The sequence below is a fragment of the Schistocerca serialis genome, chromosome 9 (assembly GCF_023864345.2).
Source record: "Schistocerca serialis cubense isolate TAMUIC-IGC-003099 chromosome 9, iqSchSeri2.2, whole genome shotgun sequence".
NCBI classification, from domain to species: Eukaryota; Metazoa; Arthropoda; class Insecta; order Orthoptera; family Acrididae; genus Schistocerca; species Schistocerca serialis.
In genome coordinates this window covers 85,581,972-85,608,070 of record NC_064646.1, presented here as the reverse complement: position 1 = coordinate 85,608,070, position 26,099 = coordinate 85,581,972, and the positions used below count along the sequence as shown (strand labels likewise).

The 26,099-nt window shown below is 39.3% G+C and overlaps 1 protein-coding gene across 1 annotated transcript in view; it reads right to left on the bottom strand.

Annotated features, from left to right (window-relative positions):
• The window catches only part of LOC126418470 (uncharacterized), a 146,507-nt gene that overhangs the window by 119,631 nt on the left and 777 nt on the right, over positions 1-26,099 (bottom strand). The window contains exons 2-7 of the mRNA XM_050085244.1: positions 23,958-24,017; positions 21,440-21,626; positions 19,727-19,793; positions 19,553-19,650; positions 1,746-10,090; positions 1,551-1,657 (exon numbers count right to left, since the gene is read on the bottom strand). Coding sequence (XP_049941201.1) covers positions 1,551-1,657; positions 1,746-10,090; positions 19,553-19,650; positions 19,727-19,793; positions 21,440-21,626; positions 23,958-23,991 — 8,838 coding nt within the window. The 5' untranslated portion in view covers positions 23,992-24,017. The remainder of the gene's footprint in view (positions 1-1,550; positions 1,658-1,745; positions 10,091-19,552; positions 19,651-19,726; positions 19,794-21,439; positions 21,627-23,957; positions 24,018-26,099) is intronic.

Below are 26,099 nucleotides of genomic sequence, written 5' to 3'. Positions count from 1 at the left end.
TTTAAGTTCACCTGTTAACAACTAATTTAACGTGAACTTAATGTTATTTTCCTGCTGTCCCAACACGTACATCCTATTTTACTTATTTTCATTAACAGTGTACTGTGGGACATCATGAAACGGAGAGAATCAGTTACGTTACAGTAGAATTCTGGCTGTCTCTATATGAACACTTTATTAGAAGAATATTTTTTTATCCCTCAAGTATTCTTTCATAGTTACTGAATTAATAGAGGGAAACATTCCACACGGGAAAAATATATCTAAAAACAAAGATGATGTGACTTACCAAACGAAAGCGCTGGCACGTCGATAGACACACAAACAAACGCAAACATACACACAAAATTCAAGCTTTCGCAACAAACTGTTGCCTCATCAGGAAAGAGGGAAGGAGAGGGAAAGACGAAAGGAAGTGGGTTTTAAGGGAGAGGGTAAGGAGTCATTCCAATCCCGGGAGCGGAAAGACTTACCTTAGGGGGAAAAAAGGACGGGTATACACTCGCTCGTGCACACACACACACACACACACACACACACACACACACACACACACATATATATATATATATACAGACAAGCAGACATATTTCATAGTTATTGATATTTCATAGACATATTTCATTTCATAGACACATTTCATTTCATAGACATATTTCATGGTTATTGGTAGAGACAACATCTCTCATATCATATGGCACATCGACATTTACATCACACTGGACTCGCATTCGGGAGGACGACGGTTCAATCCCGCGTCCGGCCATCCTGATTTAGGTTTTCCGTGATTTCCCTAAATCGCTCCAGGCAAATGCCGGGATGGTTCCTTTCAAAGGGCACGGCCGACTTCCTTCCCCGTGCTTCCCTAATCCGATGAGACCGATGACCTCGCTGTCTGGTCTCCTTCCCCGAAACAACCAACCAACCGACATTTACATCAGAATTGGAAAATAACATTTAGTAAGCTTGCAACATTTTTGCAACATTTAGTGGGGCTGGGAGGAATGAACTGGTCTCAGAACCTTTGCTGAAATTAAATGTACTGTTTGGGAGGGAATCGCACAATTATCACTACTGTGATCTCGACTGTAAGCAGTATCAAACATTTCGCTTTGGATGTCTCTTCCCATTACATACATTTCTTGAGTGCTCATTTACATATATTCAATGTGGATGGATATGTGTGTGTGTGCGCGAGTGTATACCCGTCCTTTTTTCCCCCTAAGGTAAGTCTTTCCGCTCCCGGGATTGGAATGACTCCTTACCCTCTCCCTTAAAACCCACATCCTTTCGTCTTTCCCTCTCCTTCCCTCTTTCCTGACGAAGTAGCCGATGGTTGCGAAAGCTAGAATTTTGTGTGTATGTTTGTGTGTCTATCGACCTGCCAGCGCTTTTGTTTGGTAAGTCTCATCATCTTTGTTTTTAGATATATTTTTCCTACGTGGAATGTTTCCCTCCATTATATTCAATAATACTGATAAATATATTCAATAATTTTTGTATGTATCTTTAAAAAATTGTATCATCTGTTAAAAGAAAATAATACTCACAGAATTTTCTGCATTAGGGTTGAGACTCACAACAGTTGTAATTTTTATAAATGACACATCATCCGCACCACTGCTGTCATTCTCTCCAGCCATGAGATTTTCAGTATCTAATAACAAAACAAAAAGTCACAGATTCTATTTCCAATGCTTCTTATATATGTTCATAAAACAATCAACAGAAAAAAAGATTCTTACCACAAAGAGATGACTGGACATCTGGACCATCTTTATGACCCGAAAGTTTATCTCCACTGAGCCTTCTAGTTCGCAAATAAATCTTTGGCTGATTACAAACTTGTGTGTCTTTCCTAGATGTACTGTCGGTGGTATCTGTACTTTCTGATGTGTCTGATTCCACAGCCCCTTCCGCTGATGATTTTAATGAGTTATCTTTCTCTACTGAATATGCCTCTGCAACCTGTCTCCCTTCAGCCACAGGAGTCTTTCCGTCGGATGTTCTCAGTATGTTACCAGAAAGGCTTCCAACTTTGATGTTTTCTTCAGATGATGAATGCCTGGCACCATCTTCCTTTGTGTCACTGCTCAACACACCAGTTTCTGAACTGGCAGTATTTTCACCCAGGCCAGAACTTCCTTCATCCGATTCACTAACTTCACTGTCCACTGCTCCATCAGACTTGCCTGTATGCTGTAGATTATCCAATAATAAGGTTTTCTTTCCACCTGAATCATTCAAAAAGCACCTATCTGTTAACACGTGCTCATCAAGAAGGTGATTAAATGCAACTATGTGAGCTACATGTGAATTTCGTGCCCCTTCCCCTTTAATGTTAAATCTGCATGTCTGGCAAAAGCCATCCCAATAAGAACTTTTATGGTTTGTTCTCAAATGTTCAGAGAAATTTGACACGTGTGTACTCTGAAAAATACAACCCTGAATCAAGCAGGAAAAGAGAACTTTCGAGGATCCATACAGACGTGCACTAAATGACCCTACTCTTATGTCAGGAGTTCCAAAAGTGTTTGCTGAAAATATTTTTTTATCCTTCCTTATTGCAATAGCTGGTGGTGGTGAACATACAAACTTTGAAGAATCCTGTTTTCCAGAAGCCACATGTCCAGATTCCGGTTTAACTGGTGATGCTCTACTGTATGAATATTTACACTTTTTTCCATTTGAGGGTAATACTGAATCTGAAATGTGAGAACCACTCAGACCCATTATCCTCTTTTCATATGCAGCTGCTGCATCATACAGTTCATCATAATTTACTGAATCTGCATCTGATGAATCAGCAGTGCTCTCATTTTGACTCATCATAGCAGCATCTTCAAATTCTCTCATTTCACTCACTCCATATTCACTATCTATATCATTTTCGTCATCGCCTATGACGAGAGCACTTGGGTCAGAGATGTGTTTGGCCAATCTCTGTACAATCAGTGGAAGAGAACTTTCATGATCACCTTCGAAAGAGCTTTCAGAGAGATTTCTAATTTTATCCTCACTAAGCAGCTCAATTTCTACAGCATCTCCCTCAGCTGGTGAACTTGTATAGTTAGAACTTGTAACACCCACCTTCACTGTTGACTGCTTCTTCAATTCTTTCTTCTGGATTTTATTAAGAGCTGGTGAGAAAATTTTATCAAATAATGAACTATCTGAATGTTTAATTACGTCATCATCAAGAATTTCTTGCTCACTATAAGGATCATCCTTCGATTTCTGAGGTACTACCCTGTTAGATTCTGTGCAATCAACATCCGAGCACTTGACAGCTTGGGCCGCCTCAAGGGCACGCCTCTCATCAATCAGAGTTGATTCGTCACCCTCACCATTACTCTTTACAACATCTGGGTTGTTCTGTGCAGTGGAATTTTCGGAGACACACTCTGGCTCTGATATGGTATTTGTGGACTCTTCCTGCTTTTTACGAATATCAATGGATTCTATTAAAACATCAATGCTCGATTTAATCACCGGTTTGAATTTTAAGCTCTGAGTTATAGCCTCCATCGTCTTGTATCTTTCATTATGTAGCATTTCTTCATGTTGATCAGTTGTATCCGATGGAACAAATGCACTTATTCTTCGTTTTCTATTTTCTTCTGTCTCGTCTACAACACCAATAAATGAAGACTTCTCATTCTCTTCGGAACCTGAAGCAGTTCTAGGTGGATTCAAATTATTTTGACTCTTCAAAATGGCATTCATTTCCTCGTGTATGGATACAGCATTCTCAAGTGGAGGTGTACTATCATCATGGTCATCATCAGTACCACCCTCATTAGTACTGCTTTCTTGTACAGGGCCACTTTCTGTTTCATTATGTGTTGGTGCAACACTCTCCAAATTTGGAACTTCATCTTTGCTAACTTCAGTGCACTCTTTTGCAGAAGAATTATTCACCATTGTATTCTGATCAGCAGCTGTAGTTTTATCCATAATCTGCATTTCACTTGTAGCAGTTTTAATGCTCTCTTCTTCACAAGCATTATTTGTATTTTCAATCTGAACAGGTGTGGCCTCCTTTACACTTGCAACTTCACAAATGTTAGTATTAGTCTCATTTCTAATATGATCACTGTCTTTTATTTGTACACGAGTATCGACCACTGCTTCACACTGAACCACTTTAGGTTCCTCCACATTTGTAACACAAGATCTGGTGGAATTACTATCTTCAGTACTGACAGTCTCTTCCTTATGGTTTTCTTCTGGTACATCGTCACAAGTTTCTTTGTGATCAACACCTGGCAGTTTATTTGCTTCACTGCTTTCAGCATTTTTAGTTATTACAGCATCACTGTTTGACACAGCAGCAGCTGTTTCTTCAGGTTCATTATTTACACCAACTTCAGAATTGACATTAGCATTTGTAAAATCATCTATTGCTGATTCCGATACATGTGACAAAGCATTACTATTGTTTTCATCACATTTATCATCACTGATATTTGTTTTCACACCTTTAGGTGCAATTTTGCACAGGTCACCAGATACTTCACAATCCACATTTTCTAACTTGCTGTTGGGGTATTCATCAATCTCCTGTTTTGTAGGACTTAAACTTGACTCCTCTTGATCACCATCGGTGTCAGGAACGTCAGTACTATGTTTTGACATATTAATAAGCAGCACTTTTGGTAACTGTGAATCACTAAAATCAGAATCTGAGTGTACCATCTCTACATGTTTCTCTACATTTTTCTTTTCGATCTGCACAAAATTACAGGCTGTACATATATATCCAAATACAATGCGCTCAGTATTATTTACAGTATGCAAGATGTTAGTCTTTATATCAAAGCCTGGGTGGTGAGTGAGAAAATGTGACTTAAAATTTGGTCTTGAGGCTGCAGTAAATTGACATACATCACACTGATACCGATATTCTCCAGTATGAGTGGTAAGATGATCATAGAAAGTGTTTACCTTATTTGTTATCAGATCACACATTCGACACTTAAATAAAGATTGTTTTCTGCTTCTGTCACCACTAGTTTGAGTAGCACAATCATCAAACTCAGTCTTTTGTGAAGAAGATACTGCAATAGCTGCTTCAGCAAGATTCAGCCTAGATATATATACTTCACTGTTTGGGTGTTGTGTTTTATAATGATTAGTAATGCCTCTCCCAAAATATGAGCAAAGCTTGCAGGGATATTTTGGGCTTCCATCAAATGCGTACATTTTATCCACTGCATGTTCTCTGTGACTATTGTAAGCCTCTTGCGAAATGTCCACTTGTTTTGTTTCAGATTTGTTTCCTTTGCTCTTAAGGGAATCTAATTTTAGCTCGGGCCCTACATTCTCCTCGTCACGTTTGGATACTTCAAGATCGCTTGTCTTAATGTCATCAGACAGACACTCGTTTTTCGTCTGAACACACTCAAACTTGCTCTTCTCATTAGAAATGTCCGAAAGATTTTCCCGTGGAGTCTTAATCTTACCATTTTCCTCTGAGCATCCCTGCCTAATAGTATCAGTTTTCTCTTTATCAGCAATTAAGTCATCACCCAATTTTGACTCTAGATCACTGTCATCAACTGAAAAAGATGCTGGGCTCTTTGACAAATCAGATCTGTCAAACTTGCATTTATGTACAGACTTCTTCTTAATTATACCCAACTGCCAAGCACTCGCTTTCTTTTTTTTGGATTTCCTGGGAGTAACTGGCTTTTTGTTACCAAATTGTTCAGTCTCTTGTCTCTCCAGTAACTTTGTGTTCTTCAAAGAAGTATCATCTGTAGTTTCATTCTCAACATCACCAATACTTTGTGCAGCTCCACTACTAGCACAGGGTTCAGCAACATCCTGCTCTTTACATGTTTCACCAAAAGCGTTTTCTGTTAGCTTTTTGATGACATCCTCAATCTTTATAGTTCGAGGCTTTGTTCTTCTCTTGCAGCTTGTCCTCTTGAAACAGAATGGGTCCTGCGTTTCAACATACTCGTATGCAGATTGATGATCAGAAGCTTTAGCAGATACAGTACTCTTTCTTTCACTAACATCAATCTCTTCATCTTCTCTGGATGGAATTTGTGTGCTAGCCCATCTCCACACACTTCTAGCTAGCCTTCTGCACTCCTCTGCCGTGAGAGATACAGTTTGTGAGAGATTTTCTTCATCTTCTGATTTAACATCTTTCAAATCCATTTTTGGTGCACAAGTCTTCTGAAGTACTACTTTCAGTTGATTTTTTGACTGTTCATACTGGTGCTTCTGATGGTCATACTTCTTCTTTCGTCCAGGTTTTGCTTTAAATTCTTTGGAATTATATTCATAATCATCATCTTCTTCATCCTCATCATAACCATCATCTGAAAAGTCTGTTATAGTTTTGCGTCTGCCTCTCTGTCTCCTTGTTTTTGAGAAATTCTCACATTCCATTTCTGCTTCTTCTTGCATACGCTTTGCTTCAGTTTTTGATACCTCCTCTATAGACATACCAGGCTTAACTTCTTTTAAAAGTCTGCACATTCTGTAACCTGTTGCTGTCACTACTCCTTCACTGATAAACATTTCTCTTATGTCTTCCTGCAGAAGCTCTAATGGAGAACGACGTCTATGTTTTTTCATTTGTTTTACACCTCTGCCTTTCTTCTCTGTACTCTTTCCATCACAACCACTTTCATTTTCGGAACTCTTTTGTTCTTCAACATTTTGCTTATCTATGTTTTTATCTGATTCTTTTACATCTATAGTAACTTTCTTCTTAGTTTTAGCCTTTGTTTTAGGACTAATCATTGCTGACTTTGGTTTCCTTTTCTCCTCCTCAGCATTTTTTACTTTTGATAACTCAGAAAGTGGCTTCTCATCCTCTGTGTCATCTTCATTTACTTCACTTTTCTCATGTTGCTTCACTGTGGTCTTATTGTCACCCACATCATCATTATCCTCATCCGATTCGTCAGAGACAATAACCCGTCGTCGTCTTGTCTTTTTTTTATCCTCCTTTACATCATCACCACCATCATCTTCATCAGAATCTTTCTTTTTGTTTTGTTTAGCTTTTGTGTTCTTCTTGCTTTTTCCACTGCTATCAGAATCACTGTCATCAGAATCAGACTCCAAGATACGCTTTATTTTCTGTAACTTCTTAGCTTTCAGCTTCTCATTCAAATTTTCCAAGAAAATGGCATTATCCAATAACTTTTTCCCTTCACCACATTCAAAAGATCTACGAATGAAACTTTCGATAAGTTCCTGTGTTAATTCTTCAGTTTTCTTTGGACATGTCTCAGTAATGTCAATAGATTCCGCTTTCACTGAATTTTCAGCAGCTCCTTTTTCTGTACTTTCCACTGGATCTACTACAGTGGGTCTCAACGGCTTTTCATCAGCAGATGTTTCATCAACCTTTGTTCTAACAGAACTCCTTTCCTCCTCAGACTTTGTAACAGGAACTGGTGACCTTGACCTATGTAGATGAGGTGGATCACGTTTGATTTTTGGTATTCTGAAATGCTGAAAACCATACCCTTTACCTGTTTTGGGAACAGAAGAATCATCGTACAAGCTATTGAGTGGTGAAATGATTTCTTTTGCTCCAGTTTTGCCCCTCTGTGAGTCCCTCTCGCTCTTACTCAAAGACTCCGAATGCCTTTCATCCCGTCTCCTGTCACTACTGTCACCATGCCTCCTATCACTACTCTCACGCTTCCTGTCATTACTTCCATCACGCCACCTGTCACAGCTAACATCACGGCGCCTGTCCCTGCTTGCATCACGCCGCCTGTCACTGCTCACTTCACGCCGCCTGTCACTGCTCACATCACGCCGCCTGTCACTGCTCACATCACGCCGCCTGTCACGGCTTCTTGAACGTCTGTCACGGCTTCTAGAGTGCCTTGGGTCAGGAGTCCTTGGTCTCCTTTCAATGAGTCGAGAACTTCTGGCTGCATCAGTGTCCTCTATGCTTCGTCTCCTTGGATCTCTCTCTGACAGGATTGGAGCCCTTCTCCCCAACATTGGTCCTGGGCCCAAAAGACTAGGGGAAGGTTCACCTTGAGCCCTGTAAGCTCTACTGGCATAAAAAGAAGAAGGCATATTTTGGTTAGCACTGGCAGTTGGATGTCCCATTTGTGACTGATGGGCATGCTGTTGTAAGTATGATGCATCACTTCTTCCACCATATGGTTGATGCTGCATCACAGCCTGCTGCTGATTTGGCCACATGTGAGCAGGAGAAACATGTGGAGAAAACTGCTGAACAGGTGCTGTGCATCTGTCTCTACTTCTGTGGTCCACTTGCCTGCCTGAATGGTGCACTGGTCCAGACTCTCTGTTGTACTCCACCACTGAAACGTCAGACACAGGACGAGACAGGATTCCGTAACATGGTGAACCTGGCCACTGCTCTACTGGACTACTCTGAGAATAGTCTGTGGTGTTCAGTCTGGGGTCTTTACTAACTCTTTGCTCAACAACTCCTGATCTGTGAACATTAAGTCTTGGGTCTACCACGCCACCCTGATGTCCATGCTGTGTGATTTTGAGACCATCTACATCTCTCTGTCTTGCAGCACCATACATCACATCTGGATGGCTTTGAGTGCCAACAAATGTTGGAGGAATACCTGGTTTTGGAAGTATACCTGGTGTTGGAAGAAGTGCTGGCCTGTTGGTAGAGTTAGGCTGCTCTAAAGAGTTCTCGTACCCATAAGTCCCACTTCCTTGTATTTGCTGCTGACCGAATGCAGTACCTTGGGGCCGAAAGCCCCCTGGATATGCAAGCTGAGAACTTTCTGGGGTATGTGCAGGTGAGCAAACATTAGTATGTGTTATGTTCACAGACTTGTTAGTCATTGGACTTGCTGCTTTAACAGTTTCCAAAATTTCTTTTGTATTTGGTGGAGGGGAAGGAAGGCTTTTAAGATTTTCATGCACTATCCTTTGCAAATCCTCTGAACTCAATGACGACAGCAAACTGTGCGATTTACCTTTGTTATCACTCTGATTTGGCTGTGGCGTAGTCTGAAAATTCTTCACAGCATATCCACTCCCTAGTTTCAGACGTGGGTCACTATTTTCATTTGACTTTGGCTCCACTTGTTTTACAGCATCACTATCAGGTGTATTTGCAACACTTGGTTGTTCAATGCTTTGTCGCTTCCTGGGATCTGAAGATCCTTTCCATTTGTCCAACCTGCTGGGACTTCGTGAAAATAAAGGTGTTTTTTCCTCAACAGCACTGTGATCAGGTACCTTCGAACAGGAACTCGTCTTATCTACCTTCTCTAATAAAGATCGAGCAGGAGACAATGTATCAATATTCAATTTTTCAGGTTTAGTCTTCACAGGTGAAATTTTTCTGTCATCTTTATTTATCAATCCCCTCAACGCACCACCTGTGCTCACTCCCACTCTATGAACTTTATGTATTTCTTCTTCAAGTTTTGCACGTAATGATCTTGAAGTAACACCTTCATCTTTCTTTGAAGCTGTGTTCTCATCTTCACTCAGAAGAGACTGCCCTTCATAATTATATGCTGATGATGAATTATTTTCCCTTTCTTCTGTACATGATGCTGCATCTCTTGACTCTTCTACTGTACTTAATTTGTTCTCACTATGTGAATCCCAGAAGTGCTTACTTGTCTGCAGTTCATGTGTATTTTTACTTGCCCTATCACTGTATTTGGAGATATTATAAGTAATGCTCAATGACTGGGATAAAGGTGTGTTTTTATTTACTGAAGATTTGTCAGTTTCACATACCCAGTCCATAGCTGAAGCAATGTCATACGACAGTAACTTTGAAACCGAGGCATTCTTCAATGCTTTTTCCTTTCCGCTCAGGACATCTTTGCGCCTGTCATAAATCCATTCTATGTCTGATGAATTATCACTTGAAATATCTATAATTTTTGTTAGCTTCTCCCTGCTTTGAGCAAGTATGTCTTCTGGGAGTCTGGTTTCTGTAGATGAAACACAGTTATCACTCTGACTGCTGGTGACAGTAGGCACAGGTGACATGCGACTTGGTGAATCATCACTAACACGAGCAACAGCTTTCTTCAATGGTGCAACATATGCTGACGGTTGTGGTGTAGTTGAACTCACCACTGCCTCACTGAAATCAAACAGCACATTCAATCAATTAATCCATATTTGGAAGATGGTTCTATACTGAAAGTAACCGTATCAAATGAGGGAATTAAACAGTACTTGTACGTATGTTTCTTCAGACAGAAAATCATAATTCAGAATGCTATGCACATTTATTTGTCAATTTATAACAAACTGCAGGTACCAGAACATCAACTTATTTCTTGTATCTATTACGTAAATGTTACCTGAACTACAGCTTAATCTGCACTGTGGTTGTCATCCATCATTGTATAAGTTGATGTTTTGAAGTGCTGCAGTTCCAGTAGCCGGTACACATTATAAAGAATTTTATGTTTTCTTTTTTCCATCAGTACCCACTAAATATATACATTGACATACTGCCCTAACTTCCAAAGATAAACAGCCTATGCTGGAATAGGGCCTCACTGGTAAACTCAATAAATTCTACACATCAACATTTAAATGAAACTGCTTGTCTTTAAGAGTAAAATTGTTCAAACAACACATGGGACAATTGAAAATTGTCAACTGCGCATGCCAGACTTTCAAAATAGACACCAAATACAAACAATGTCTTCAAGTGCCTGTGAAAGGTAAAGGCACTCTGGTTTAGTGAAAAACTGAATCCAAAAATAATTCAAAGGAGGACTTCACCTTCTCTGATAGTCATAACTCAACAGAAAAATTCTCAAAAAATCTATAAATGCATTTGTTGTCTCATACTGCCATATACAGCTGCAATTATATCCAATGACTGAAGACAGAAATCTGCATCCTGTAACACCTGATAAAAATCTCCATGAAGATATATGGTCTCTATGTCCTGAACATCCATGAAAATATACAAGCTCTAAGCCCCAAATTCAGAAATTAACGACAGATTTTACCAAGGCACAAGTGAGCAACATCTGGTTGACAAACAAAACAAATGTGCACTGTAGATTGAATCCTCTCATAAATATTACAACAACAAATATCCATAAGGCCAGTATTACACTATCATATTACAATGACAAAGAAATATGATCAAATATTCATCAAAGATCTTTGACATGGAGCTAAACAGGGGTGTTACACTGTTATGTAATTGGAAGAAATGTGGCAGAAAAAAAAGGAAACATACTTGGATGAAGCCCTAGGTATTACGTCGAGATGATAGAAGCATTCAGTAAAATTTGTTACAACAGCTGAAAATGGAGGAAGTCAAGTCTTAATACACAAGTTACTTACAAATGGATGCCAGTGTATTTCAGCATTTGCTCAGTAAAGGAGCTTCTCATATTACAAAACAGAACACTCTTGATAACTGTTATATGTGCAGAGGACAGGCAAACTGACACTGTGATTTCTTGATACATGAGAGAGCTAGTCTAGTTCACAACACAGCACTCTAATATTACACTGCGCATTAAACAACGTAATTCCAGAAACGAGTCAAGTGATTTATAAGGCACTGAAAGAAGAATATGTGAAGGTAAATAAATGTTTAATATTATACTATTGGACAATACGACCCATTTTTAATTTTGAATAATTTAATTAATGAAATTAGTGTTCCAACAACTACAAAATTAAAAAAAGTACAAAACAGATGAAGTGCTTTGTAACTTGTGGCACCCAGCATTCAAAAATAGACAAAGTAGAATGGAAAGCTAATAAAGAATTTTTTATTTTAAAGTGTGACCACATCCTCTATTCCAGCTTGCTGAAAAGCTACCTGAATGTTTCCAGGGGTAGTGGCGGATGGATGTAACTGCGATTGTGGACATGAAGTCACCTGCAGCATATTCCACGTGCCCATCAACACACAATTAATAGCATGCACTGTACTTCTTGCTCACTCTCTCCCCTCCCCAGCCCCACCTCCCCAGCCTAGTCAAAGCAAGTTTATTATAAAAAAAAAAAAAAAAAAGTCGAAGGAACAAAGTAACTTTGAAGCCATGTTTACAAACACATTACAGAGACGTCAAATAGCTGTAGCAATGATAGTGCTCGAAGCTGTTACATTTCACATTGCATTGAACAGAAGATGAACAACTTATGATCAAATCGACGGCGAGGCCCTAGATTTGATCATGTTTATTTGACGACAGGTGAGATTTGACAACATCCTCTATTACACCATCAAATTTCTTTGATATAAATATTTGACATACGAACTTTGACAAAGAAATATGATAGTGTAATATTGGCCTAATACTGCAAACAATTTCAGACAGACAGAAATGGCATCCAATTGGCCCTATTCATTTATACAGAGGTCCATCAGTCTGAACCAACTATGACACCTAAGGGACAATGGACTTCAAAACCAGACTTTAGTAAAAATCTAAAATTTTAGGCTGGCAATCTGAGAGACGCTCCATGCAAGAAATTACTGAATATAAGCAGAAGCTTCTATTCTGAAGTGACAACCGCTGAAGATATGTCGCTGCATCTGAAAAACTGAGATCACTTCCACCTCTTAATCAATCATCCAACAAGCCTGTATCAACAGTCAACATAATGTACCAATCGACTGTGGACACAATGTGAAAAAAATTTAAAACTCCGTACCCTATATTCAAACTATCCTGATTTACAGGTCTACACTTCTGGTACAGTTCTAATCCACACGTCAATCAGAACACAAAAGATGAAATGTCAGAGGCATGAACAGAAGTAGAAAATGGACACATTTTTACACCACTGTTTTGCTTAACAAAAACAAGAAATGGCATACTGTGAAAACAAAGAGTCAACCAATCATTTCAAATTAAGGTTTTTGACTAACTCATCTGTCACTGGCCGCAAGATAAGACCCACACCACCAATCTAAGTCTCATTCATCTGGACCACCTGCGATTTTCTGCCCCCCCCCCTTTTTTAAAAAAAAAAATACAAGTGTATAACAATATTTCAGTGTTACTAAATTGACTAATGTCTCTATCTGTTTTGACAGTGTGTCTTTGTCACTTTTTGTCCTATGGCTTCCCCATAAGGAACGAAGAAGGTATATTAGAGTTCAACATCCTATCAAGAAAAAGTTCATTAGTAGCAGATGTTATTTAAAACCCATGCAATTCTGTATGTCTAGTTTGTTTGGTGTATTATCTCCAAAATTAATGTTATAACCAAAATTTAAATAGAATAAAGTTTAGTGTAGTCTGGTGTAGTACAATCTACAGTGGCAGTATTTGTTCTCAGTATTCGACAAATTCATCAGGAAGTACTTTTGGCTTATATGTTTATGCAGGTAAAGCAAAAATTTTCCACTACTGTAACAGTGAAACATTTATATTCCTGTATGAGGACATAAGCAACAATCTCTGCTCATTTTGGAGATGCACAGCATAATGAAGTCAATGAAACTATAATGATTACTTGCATCTGACCAGTTAAAATTTCAACCCCCCCCCCCCCCCCCAAAAAAAAAAATAAGCCCCAATGTCAACCTGCCAAACTAAGACAGAAGAAAGAACACAACAAGGAGAAAAACTCATCCTTGCATGAAAGAACTTTCTTTTCTTTCTTTCAACTCGTTAAAGATTGCAAAGCACCAATGTATGGCAGCCATAACTCACTCAGCAACAAATTTGTTTACATTCCCAGAGTGACGGACAGAATCGGCCGTATATTGCGCAAACACGGCGTAAAGACGATTTTCAAACCGACAAGGAAGATCAAAGAGTGTCTTAGATCGGCGAAGGAGAAAAGAGACCCACTTGCAATGTCGGGAATATACCGTATACCATGGACATGCGGAAAAGTTTATGTCAGAATGACTGGACGATCAATTAACACCAGGATCAAAGTGCATAAGCGACATTGCAGGTTGGGGCAGGTGGAGAAATCGGCCGTGGCAGAGCACGCACTGAATGAGACCTACCATGTAATAAAATTCGCCGACATGGAAGTTCTGGCTGTAGAGAAGCACTATCACACGCACTTCTTCAGAGAAGCTGTAGAAATCCAAAAACACGCGAACAGTTTCAACAAGAAAGAGGAAAGCCTTCCTTCAGGTAAACGGATCCTGGCTTCCCGTACTGCAGCGAACGACCGTCGCAGGTAGCAAGAGGAGAACCGCACCGGAAATGACCACGGAGAAGCCCTCGGACGTTGGCGCGCCAGGTACATATAGTCTGCAGCCGCGAGCTCGCCTCCAGCTCACCACCGGCAATGGAGGGTGAAGCTTTGACAATGCCAGCCACTCATGCTGGCAAAACGTCAGAAAAATCATTAGGTGAACGTCGGCCGAAGAACCCGAGACAGAAGCCAATAGGCAGTTTGTCAAATTTGTTTAAGTTTGCAAATTGTTGAAAGTAAGAGAGTGCCAAATCTAGTGAACAGTGTAATGTTCCAACAACTCTTACTTTAAATCACAAAGGTTTATCACTGTCAAATCACCTTTGTTGATAAATGTCTTAACCTGGTGAGAAAGGGATTTTCTTTCTCTTGCAGTTCATTTTCTCTTCCAAAAAGTGCAGATGACTTACACAGTATCACCCAGTTATCATTTTACTTGTTGTTTCCAGTGTGAAACGGTACTACCATGTTCCATCCCCAGCAGCAAACTGGGAACAAAATCCACTTAATTCTTTGGAAAAAGGTATTAACACTGCTGAAAACTAGTGCTCATACTTTCTTTTCATTAAAATGGAATAAAATCTGCATCAATCTTGTGCAGAGTTTCTCACTGTTAACTCTCACTGCGAAATGTGCCATACTCGTTTCTCCTGACATGCCCATGAAAGGATTCAAACACCCTTAATTGAAGATCATCCAACAACACACGCACTACCTCAGTGCTCTCGACTGTGGTTCCAGTTTTGCGTTGTCCTTCACATCAATGGTCATCGAGAGAAGTGTGGGCATGTTTAAGTTGACCCATCAATTTCCTTGGAAACTTTTTATAAACAAACACTATTTGCATTTAATTTACATTATTGTGCAACATGTATCAGCACAACAAAAATTTAATTTCACTGATACAAATGTCATGTCTATAACTGGCTGAGATATTTCCTCCTTGCCCAGTTTTCTCAGAAGTAGTTTCTACAGCGCTGTCCACTAAAATTTAGAAATGGGGAAAGGATAGCAAGTAACAAAATTTTACTTACTGCAACAACATTCAGTGATTAAGTATGTAAGTGATTTGGGAGTATACAGTATATGAAATTTAGTACAGAGCTATAGCCTCTGACAGCAACAATGGCTGCAACTGCATAATCAAACTGAATTGGGATGGCAAACACACAAATCCACACTGTTTCAATTCTATACCAGAGTTCATCATCTACATCTACACTCTGTAAATCACCATGAAGTGCATTAGGGTCTATTCCCATTCTGATCATGTATGGAGCATGGGAAGATTGCCTCTGCGTGTGCAGTAATTATTCTAATCTTGTCCTCTCAATCCCTATGTGAGCGATACATAGGGGGGTTGTAGCATATTCCTAGAGTCATCACTTAAAGACAGTTCTTGATACTTTGTTAACAGACTTTCTCGGGATAGCTTACATCAACCTTCATGACAATTCCAGTTCAGTTCCTTCGGTATCTCTGCAACACTCTCCCACGGATCAAACAAACTTGTGACCATTTGTGCTGACCTTCTCTGTACGTGTTCAATATCCCCTGTTAATCCTATTTGGTACAGGTCTCAGGCACTTGAGCAATATTCTAGAACCAGTCACAAGAAAGATTCATAAGCAGCCTCAATGGTAAACTGACTGCATTTCCCCAGTATTCTGCCACTAAACCAAAGTCTACCACCTGCTTTAACCATGACTGATCGTTCTATTTCACATCCCAGGTGTTTGTACAAGTTGGCCGCTTCCATCATCAATGACAGTGGTAGGCAAGTGGTAGTGCACAGTGTCTCGGCAGACCAGGACCAGATGTTTTCAATAGGTAAGAGAACTGGAGAACGTGCTGCCCAGAGCAATAATGTGAACACCCTCTATATCAAGATAAAACAGCACATGCAACATGTAGTCTCAAATGGTCTTTTAGAAAGATAACCCAATGGAGACCTCAAAGAAAGGGTATTCCCACCAGCCCGAACAATTGAATAAGGTAACAGCTGCTATTCAAATTACCAACTATGGAAACTATAGTCTGATTAAAATTACATGACAGCTGACACTTCACGCCACTGCCAAACTGTCACAACAGTCAATTCATTTCCAATTCATTGTACAGTTTGCCTTCTTGATATGTTTGGATCCCAAATCCTGGGTCTGGCCTATTTAGTTCATATTTCATCACAAGTGATAACCACGCCAAAAACACAAGGATGATAATGAAATACACACGTTTCAGACACAACACTAACTACACAGTACTGGATCCTTTGGCACAAGATACAATTCAGTGTCATGTATACAGCTGTTATAATCACTGAGATTGGCTTCATTAGATAAAATCTGCATGACATAGTGTGAAGCAGGATTTTTTAACACTGCAATTATTAATTGCTACTGGGTCATCAGAGTCATAAATCCATCAACTTTTCCCAATGTAGTGGGGTAGCAGAGTGGGTATCGTACTAATCTGATGTGTAGAAGATCACATGTTCAAATCTTGTCAACTGCAATGAAATTTTTTATTTTTCTAAATCTAATCCAAGGACTTTATTATTTTTATTCAGTTAACTCATTTAAATTTGTTTTTCTCTAATACTTCACTGCATCATTATCTTGTCATACCAACATTTTTATTTGCTCTTATTTTTCTTTCTATCATATATTTGGAATATGCTTGTGTCAACTATAACCTCCAACCCAAGTACCAACCAGGATTTCTCACTGGTTGGTAATGCATCAGCCCTTGTAGCGAGTGTAAGGTTAGTTTCACGGTAACCAATGACAATAAGAAATTACAGTTTGCTTTTAGCGCTGAAATCAAATTTATTTATTTATTTTTTTTTTTTTTTTTTCTGTTTCGAGTTTGCTCATGGTGGTTAGCATTAAATGCCTTGAACAAGGTGATCATGATTTTAGTCCTGGCACAGACTGTTGATTGTTGTTTCCTCTGATATACTGCACATCACAAGGTTGTGGTTCGGTTAGAACATGTGTTTAAATTCAGGGTTGCAAGCCCATCATCTGCTGCAGTTCAGATGTTGGTCACATAAAATCAATTGCTGACAGATCATCTCCCATCTCCATCATACTTCGCAGCTGCCACTTCCATCACCACTCTGTGTTACACATTAATGTTATTTGTGAAGTGACCCGCTGTGTTTGTATGTTGTCTATAAACAAGTGGTAGTCGGCAGTGGATGTGGCAACACTGTAGTGGCAAGTGACATCAACCATCAAGTAATTTCGATCTGACTATAGAGGTGATCATGTTGTGTACCCTATAGCATCCCATATCATCACATCAGATGCTCAGACCTTTTCACAATGACAAATGCTCTCTGGCAAAAGTCACAGTATATTCATCAAGATGCTGTACCCAGAATTGGGATTCACTTAAAGAGACGATGTGCCATCACTCCTGTGAACAGTTTCGTCGACTCCACCAATGTAAGTGCACCCCTCTCTGTTGCTGCAATCCTGGTCACCATTTTGAGTCTGTGGCACTATGGACATAATTGCACTATCCATGTGGATACTTGTCAGTGGCAAACAAATCCATTTTCTGACTCAAGGTATGTGACATATGTTACAATTCTTCACGGACAAGCAAGCAATGCGTAAATGTCCTCTACAGTACTACTCAATTGCGGCAATCAAAATCCTCCTTGGTGTTGAGATGGCCCTCTTGAACCCACTGATCCCATTCTCGAATGATGGTTATTCCACCGCAACCAAAGCATGCAATCTTATCGCTGCACAATAAACTACAGTCTCCATAGGCTGTCATCCTGCTGCTGTTTAATTCTGACACTCAAGGCCTGCAGCTGTTGCTCCCTTCTAACACAAAGCATAACGTGACTGTCTCACAAATAACATCAATAATTTCAGAATGAGAAAGGCTCTGTGTAATATTTCCTCATATACAAAATGCAGATAATTTCACTCCTACCTGCTTACGTTGTACAGTTCCACTAGAATGCTAACCATTTTCGTACCCCAATATGCAAAACACTTCATGCCATTTTAACATCTGGTGCTTGCCATCTTCATGGATTTGCAATTTTAATGGTTAGCAAGGTATTTTGGTATCAAATGCCAGGAATCATCATCATCATCATCCTTCCACTTACTGCTACACTATACACATCGTTTCACTGGTGGCCAACTCAAAAATCTCAGTCTGCAAGTTCGTAATGCAGAAAGTTGGTTGCTTAACTTGTGAGGGTACTGGCAAACTCTTTTCACCGAGAGAGAGTATGAAGATCTTTGCACTGAAATGTTTGCTACACATATTTCATTTAAGCCCTAATTTTAACATGAATCGCATTCAAGACCACAGGTATCAAAACAATATTAATAAATAAAACAAAGGGGAAGACCAATGTTCCTAAACACGAGGGTTGACTGGAAAGTAATGCCTCCACCTTCGTAACTCTTCAACAGTTGGTAGCATCTTGTTCCATAGCCTCTTCTCTACAGCTCCAGTTGGCAGGAAGCTTTAGCATTGAACGGTTGTGCTGTTACAGTGTCAAGTATGCAACTCTGTGCAGACAGTCTGTCGATGTGATTTAAGCAACATGCAGTCATTGAATTCTTGACAGCAGAAAGTGTCACCCCAAAGAAGATCCATCAGAGAATGAAAGCAGTTTATGGTGATTGTGTTGACACGAGTACTACACGTCGTTGGGCCAGTTAAGTTTAAAGACGTTGAGGTGGGAACATCTGACCTGCATGACAAACAGAGTTGGACGTCCTGTGACAGCAACCACCGAGTTTCCAAAGCAAAATGTTGACAGATTGATTCAGGACAATCGTCGTATCACTCAGAGAGAAACTGCAAGCACAATCGTCATTTCACAAGAATGTTGGGTCACATGTTTTTATGCAACATGACAATGCCAAACCACACACTTCATGTGCCACCACAGCAGAACGTCAGAGACTGAATCTCACCACTGTACGGCATCTTCCATACAGTCCAGATTTAGCACCGTCTGACTTCCATCTGTTCCCAATAATGAAAGACGATCTGCGGGGACATCATTATGCTTCTGATGCAGACGTTGAGAGAACTGTGAGACTGTGGTTGCAGAAAGATGTGTGTCGGCTTCTTCCATGACGGCTTCAGAAAATTTGTTCATCGTTGGCAGAAATGTATCCAATTGGCTGGTGATTATGTGAAAAAGTGAAGATTGGTAATTAAAGATCGCATTCTAAGGATTATTTCTGTTTTTGATTTATTAAAATATTCCCATCCAAACCCAATTAACGAAGGTGGAGGCATTACTTTTCATTCAACCCTCATACTTATTCATTCATGACAAGCTGAACAACCATATTCCATCATTAACCAAGTTACTTATTATATGAATCAATTGCATTAAAAACTTTACCTCTTATCCCTTGTAGTTGCGCTTTTGGTTAATTCGCCACCAACAGTAGCATTTTCTTGCTTAGTTCCTACACTGAGGCTCTCCTGTATACCTGGAACCTTAAAAACAAACGAATTATGAAGAAACTCTATTACTAATAATTCACACGAGAGAGAGAAAATTAAATATAAATACCTTGTCAACCTTCTCCCTCAGCTTCTTCAGAACTTCCTCACACTTCATCAGTGTCTCAATCTTCAGCCTACAAATAACCATTAAAATCAAGTTAATTCAGAGCATGGAGCAGGCCCAGCTGCTTCTCTATAGTTACTGCAACATATTTTACATTGGTTTAAGTCTCACTAGATTTCATTAAATTTACTATTTTTCAATTATTGTAATCTATTCTTGAAAAATTAAATGGAGAGAGACTGTTACACACAAAGCTTTCAGCCATAGCCTTCTTCAGAAATGAAAGCAACAAGCACGCACGCACCCGCGTGCGCTCCTTAAGCACAGGATTGTTATCCCGACTGCTCTGGCAGGACTACAATTCTTTCACTGAACGAAAGAAGCAAACAGTAGTGGAGCAGGGAAGGGGGAGGTAGAGAAAAGTATGAGGGGGGACGGAAAAGGGCTGTCTGGTGGAGCATGCAGGGACTAGAAGGCAGCAGGACACAGTTGCCAGGTGCAGCATCGGGAGGCTTTGGAGGGAGGAAGGGGGGGGGGGGGGGGGGGAATGGAAAAGGAGAGGACAGAGATGGGTGAAAGACATGGGTGTATTGACAGAGAGAGCAACAATGAGGGTGAAGGACATGAACTGGGAGGTAGTGTAGGACAGAGAGGGAGAAAACTGTTGGGTGGAGGGTGTGGAACAACAAGTTACTGTAGGTTGAGGCCAGGATAAGGTGGGGAGTGGAGAATGCATTGTAAGGGTAACTGCCACCTGTACAGTTCAGAAAAGCTGGTGGTGGAGGGAAGGATCTACGTGGCCCAGGTTGTGAAGCAGCCATTAAAATCAAGCATGTTATGTTCAGCTGCATGTTGTGCCACAGAGTGGTACACTTTGCCCTTGGCCAGTTTAGCAGTGGCCATTCATCCTGGTGGACAGCTGGTTGGTAGTGATACCAATATAAAAAGTTTGCAATGGTTGCAACAACAGAACACCATTTTAGGAGGGGTGGGAAGGTTCCTCAGTAAGATGTCCCTCATTTCAGGATACGATAATCAAAATTCTGGTTTCCATAGCTTAAAGGCACAACAATGACTGAAATTATAACTATTAGGGTACTTTTTCCTTTTGTTGCACTATATTTTGTAGTCTGGTGTAAAGACTGACTGGACAAAATTGTTTGGAATTATAATAATTTCACTGTGTTTTTTGCTTACTTTTACGAAGCAAAGGATAACCTTTGCTTCGTCCCCCTTCACAACAATTTAGCAAAGTCCCAACAAGTTAACATTATTCAGTTCAGCTGTCATCTCCATAATATTTAGTTTAATTTTAATTAATACTATTCTGACTGTGTTCTGGCAGATATTAGAAGTATTGATTCCAATTTGAACTATGTTTATTATCGAAATTACGAGAGAGCACATTCCGGGAAGAGATGGGCAACATATTACTACCGCCCACATATATCTCGCGTAATGATCACAACAAAAAGATCCGAGAAATTAGAGCAAATACGGAGACTTACAAGCAGTCGTTCTTCCCACGCACAATTCGTGAATGGAACAGGGAAGGGGGGATCAGATAGTGGTACAATAAGTACCCTCCGCCACACACCGTAAGGTGGCTCGCGGAGTATAGATGTAGATGTAGAGAAAAACAGGCAATGAGTACTAAAATACCCCATCATGACAGTATATTGAAGTAATTAACAGTGATAAAATAACTATACTTACATTTTCTTAGAATTTGTGAGGACGGCATGCAAGCTTTTCATTTTTGAAAGCTGTGCCTCTCGAGACTTATCACGTGTACGCTCTAATTTTGATATCATTGTTTCAAGAAACGGTATATACTCCTGCATCTGTCTAAACTTTGCTTCTTGCTGACTGCATTCTTCAGTACTGAGATCCTTACCTCCACCTAAAACATTAAATTTTTAAATGGGTTGCTCATATAAGCTGAGCTGGGGGGGGGGGGGGGGGGGGGGGGGTAAGACACACATATTCACATGAAATGACTTCATTTCCTAGGAAATATTCACTTAAAAATACATCTGTGCCTATTAATATTTCAGTATCGTACACAACATATTCGGCTCAACTGTAACACCACACCTCTAAACTGATTAGGACTATGTACACACACACACACACACACACACACACACACACACACACACTTATCTGGAGAAGAAATAGAATGGAAATCTCCAAGATAAATTATAATATTGTAGTTTTTGTTAACATTTATTTCCACCACTCTATGCCTTCACTTAACAGTGACTGGTTATCTTTACCCTGGCCATGCTTACCACAGATTTTCAACTGGAAGTTACTGCCACAATTTTCAGCAGAACCACATCTTTTATCACGTGAATTAATTTTTACACCTATTGTTGCTTCACCTTCAGCCATATCGCAATTTCCTTCATCAAAATTATTTAGGTTTCTTCTGTGTTCTCCCCTCAATAAACTCTTAACACTGTGATATGCTAAATGCAGCATTATCTATCCGTCTGTGAAAATGGCCAACATCCAGCCCCTACAACTTTGAATGAAGGTAAATTTTTTTTAAAAATGAAAATATGTTGTGAAGGTATCTCAAAGACAGGCAGCCAGTCAGTTGCATCATGTGCAACTATGTCCAAAGTGGTATGAACATGCAGGATTTGAAAAGCTATTTAGTCAGCACAGAATAACAGTAAGCTTAAATGAACTAGAGAGAGAGAGAGAGAGAGAGAGAGAGAGAGAGAGAGAAGAGAGAGAGAGAGAGAGAGAGAGGGGGGGGTGGGGGGGAGCAGACTTTGTTCAAGAAATTATGGTACAATTTAGCTAGCGGCAGCATAGATAAAGGATCAACAAAAAACCATGGTGGTCATAATAATGGGGGAAAGGGGGGGGACTCAACAACATGGTCAGCAAAAAGCCTATTAAACAAGTCAGTCCATGTGCCATCTCCCATCATCTTATTATTGAGGACATCACATGAAATTTGATTTTTGGTTAATGTTTCTGTAAAAATTCTATAATCAAGAGTGCAAGTTACAAAAAAAGCAACATAAGAGGATGAAAATTATGACAAAATAAAGAACATGGCATGAAAGAGTATCTTGAGCAAAGTCTTCCTACACACTATGATGCTACAGAAAAAAAAAAAAATATCCTCATATAATGGCAAAACAGTGCACCAGTCACTATTGGGTAGGCATTATCCTACTTCTTTCCAACAGCGGGTCCAATCTGAGGGATTAGGATTTCCACAGAGGCTTATGAACTGTACTGATCAAAATCTGTTATTAAAAATAGAGGGGGATGGAATAGGATGCACATGAAAATCTGTTGGCCTCAAATTAATTATGGAAGAATTAAGTGTGGCTAAGGGTTAAGGCAAAATATCGGAAGCAAAAGCATCCTATGGAACATGTCACGTTCCTGAGAATCGTGTCTAGCAACATAAATATTCCTGAATGTACACTTCTTGCTCTAATCAAGTATGATCTGGTGGATATGTAAGTACATTGCTCCTAGAAATCATTTGGTAATTGTTTGCATTCATCCTGGACAAAACTGCATTTTTGCTTCAAATTTACATCAGTTACATCAATTTTTTCTACTATCCCATTTCTACAGCAGACAACTGAAGTATTCCACAACTTATCATATGTCTTACCAAGTTCCGACTTCTTATTTTGCCACTAAAAATAATTTTTGGATCACTGGATAGTTGTCAGAATATGTATAAAAACATGTATCAAATGATCTCAAGGTGCAAGATTCAGCGTTAAATTGTAAATCCCCTATAAATGTACCAGTGAGTCAGTTCGAAGAAGAGGAAACGATATTTGCATAACACCAGTAAGAACCGTATCATGTAATGCATGTACTATTCAAAGCAAGATATGAGGGTGATGACATCTTTATTTTATGAATATCAAACATCTCCCACCACTCCCCCCCCCCCCCCCCCAAAAAAAAGGGTACATTCACCTTTCTGCATGTGACTGAGCTACTTCTGCAAAGCAGTTTAACTTGTCTTTTCAAGGTAAACAAATTGTAAAGTACTTTTTCCTGCAAGTTTCAAACACCACTACAGTTTCTGTGCCCACACACAGTACTGAAGATCATGAAACAACTCTTCTTCCAACAACTGTAACGTACTTAAATATATCAGTATGCAAACAACTTATATACTGGCATCTTACTTTACAGTAATTAATACTGCTGCTGCATGGAGAATGAAATGCCAGCTTACCTGCATCCCAAGTTTGCTTATTTTCAGCCATCATGCCCTTTTATGATGATTATTCAGTGCCTGAAAGAGCAAAACAAAATCAGTAGTTGGATAGTGTAAGCAACAATTTTGTATCACAAAGGTTATATCAAATACATATAAACAATACAGTATACAACACTTATAATGCAGTAGCAGTGCAAAATGCAAATCAAAACATGTAAGACAGAATGCAAGGTGGGTATGTAGCTGTTTAGCCTTTACTATGTTATCAAAGACAATGTTCTGGCTAAGTTTGTTTCTGATCAATGATTTCATATTTAATTCATTTTGTGCTGTTAAAGAACTCTCCCTCCTGCCACAAATATGAATAAAATAGTAAAGCTCTACTCTCAAAAACAATGAATGCCTCATTTGACAACAGTTAAATAACTTAGCAGCACACCTAATGAGGTTTCAACTAATGAGATATAGAGTCCTAACAGAACCACTAAATAAAATTTACAATTTCATTGCTAAATGTGTGATCACAATTTTGTGTTGTTTAAGAAATTTGCTGAACAAGATTTTCACTTTGTGAGAGTTTACAGGTGACAATGAATGGGCATCACAATACACTGAGTTTTGTGAGCTCATCCAGTACTTCGTATGTGTGATTTTTAAGTGAGAAGCAGGCAGCAGTTTTCATCACTTACTCAGCATGTGAATGTGCTACATCTCATGCAACATTAATGGAAACTAGGCTGGAAATCAGTACATGAAGTAACTACAAACATGTTTTTCACACTTCTAGGCATAAGATTCCATACATTCTTCACGGAAAACATTCTCTCACGATTGATTTTCAACAGTGTTTGTCTATAACATCTAATAATGGCATAAAAGAAGTACAAATACAGCAACACATTTCTTGAGTCAGTAGAATAACTTACACCTCGTGAAACATTTATGTAAACTACAAAATGAAAATAACTAAGTGTTCTTCAGTGTATTTAGTGTGAAACAAAACCTTGAATCTTAATATAAAGGTCTTACTAAAATCCACTTTTAACAGTACATATCAAGCACAAAACAGCCTTCAAAATGTCATAATTAAGGCCTTCATTATACCCTAGTGAGATAGTCACATTTATGTCGTGAATGCCACTCGCAAACTGGAAACAAAACCACCATGTGTGCGTTTGTGGTAACTTCGATGCGTTATGGAAAACGTAATAAACAAAATAACAGATGAGAGCTATCCACTGTTTTTCACGTGTGAACTATGTTGGCCTAGGTAAATGACAACAACAGTGTTGATGCCGTTCACGAGTGAACACGTAATTACACATTGTTTGCAAGCAATAGTAAAAAAAAGAATTAAAATGCACCCTCTCTCCAGAAAAACTGTCGTATCTGTTATGGCAAGACAAAAAAAAAAAACACTGATATACCGTTCACCACCTTAAAAAATAGGCCTAAATGCTGACATTTCGGAACACGCCGCATGCAACGGCTTCTCTTAGAAAACGCGGCAATAACCAAGATTGGGCGAAGTTTCTTTTTTTTTCAGAATAATGCCATACACAGTTTGCGAAAAAGTTTTCACTATTTCTCACGAAGTCCATTGGTGTATTTGTCAAAAGACAATCTTGTCAGTCATCTGCAACGATTAATTTTATTGCAGTTCCAAAATATCAGACACTATCAACATTGTACTATATGTGTAGTTTGCTTCACACTGCAACGGTTAATACCTACGCTAACTCATGACCACTTTTAATGCAACTCCATGTACCTTATTATTCTAGGAAAATTGGAGCATTTTCCAGAAATACGCTCTCTTCCACAAAACGATGTTCAACAACACTGCTCCACATATTCTCATTAATGTCTATACGCATTAATGGAATGGGCGATTACAGTATTTTTTGAAACACAGCTACTGCGTATGGAGTTCGTCGTGCTCTGCAACAATTTTCCAACAGTGCTGAAACTCTTTCCAGATCAGTGGAGTATTCCTTTTACCTTCACAAAAAAGTCTGGGCACACACAACACAAGTGATTGATACTGTCGATTTTTCCTCTTATTTTGTGTTTTTAGTCAGCTCCTCACTTCCCCACATTGACGCGGTTCCAAATCCTGGAAAGTTCAGGCTTCATGTCCAACAGCGCCACTATCCA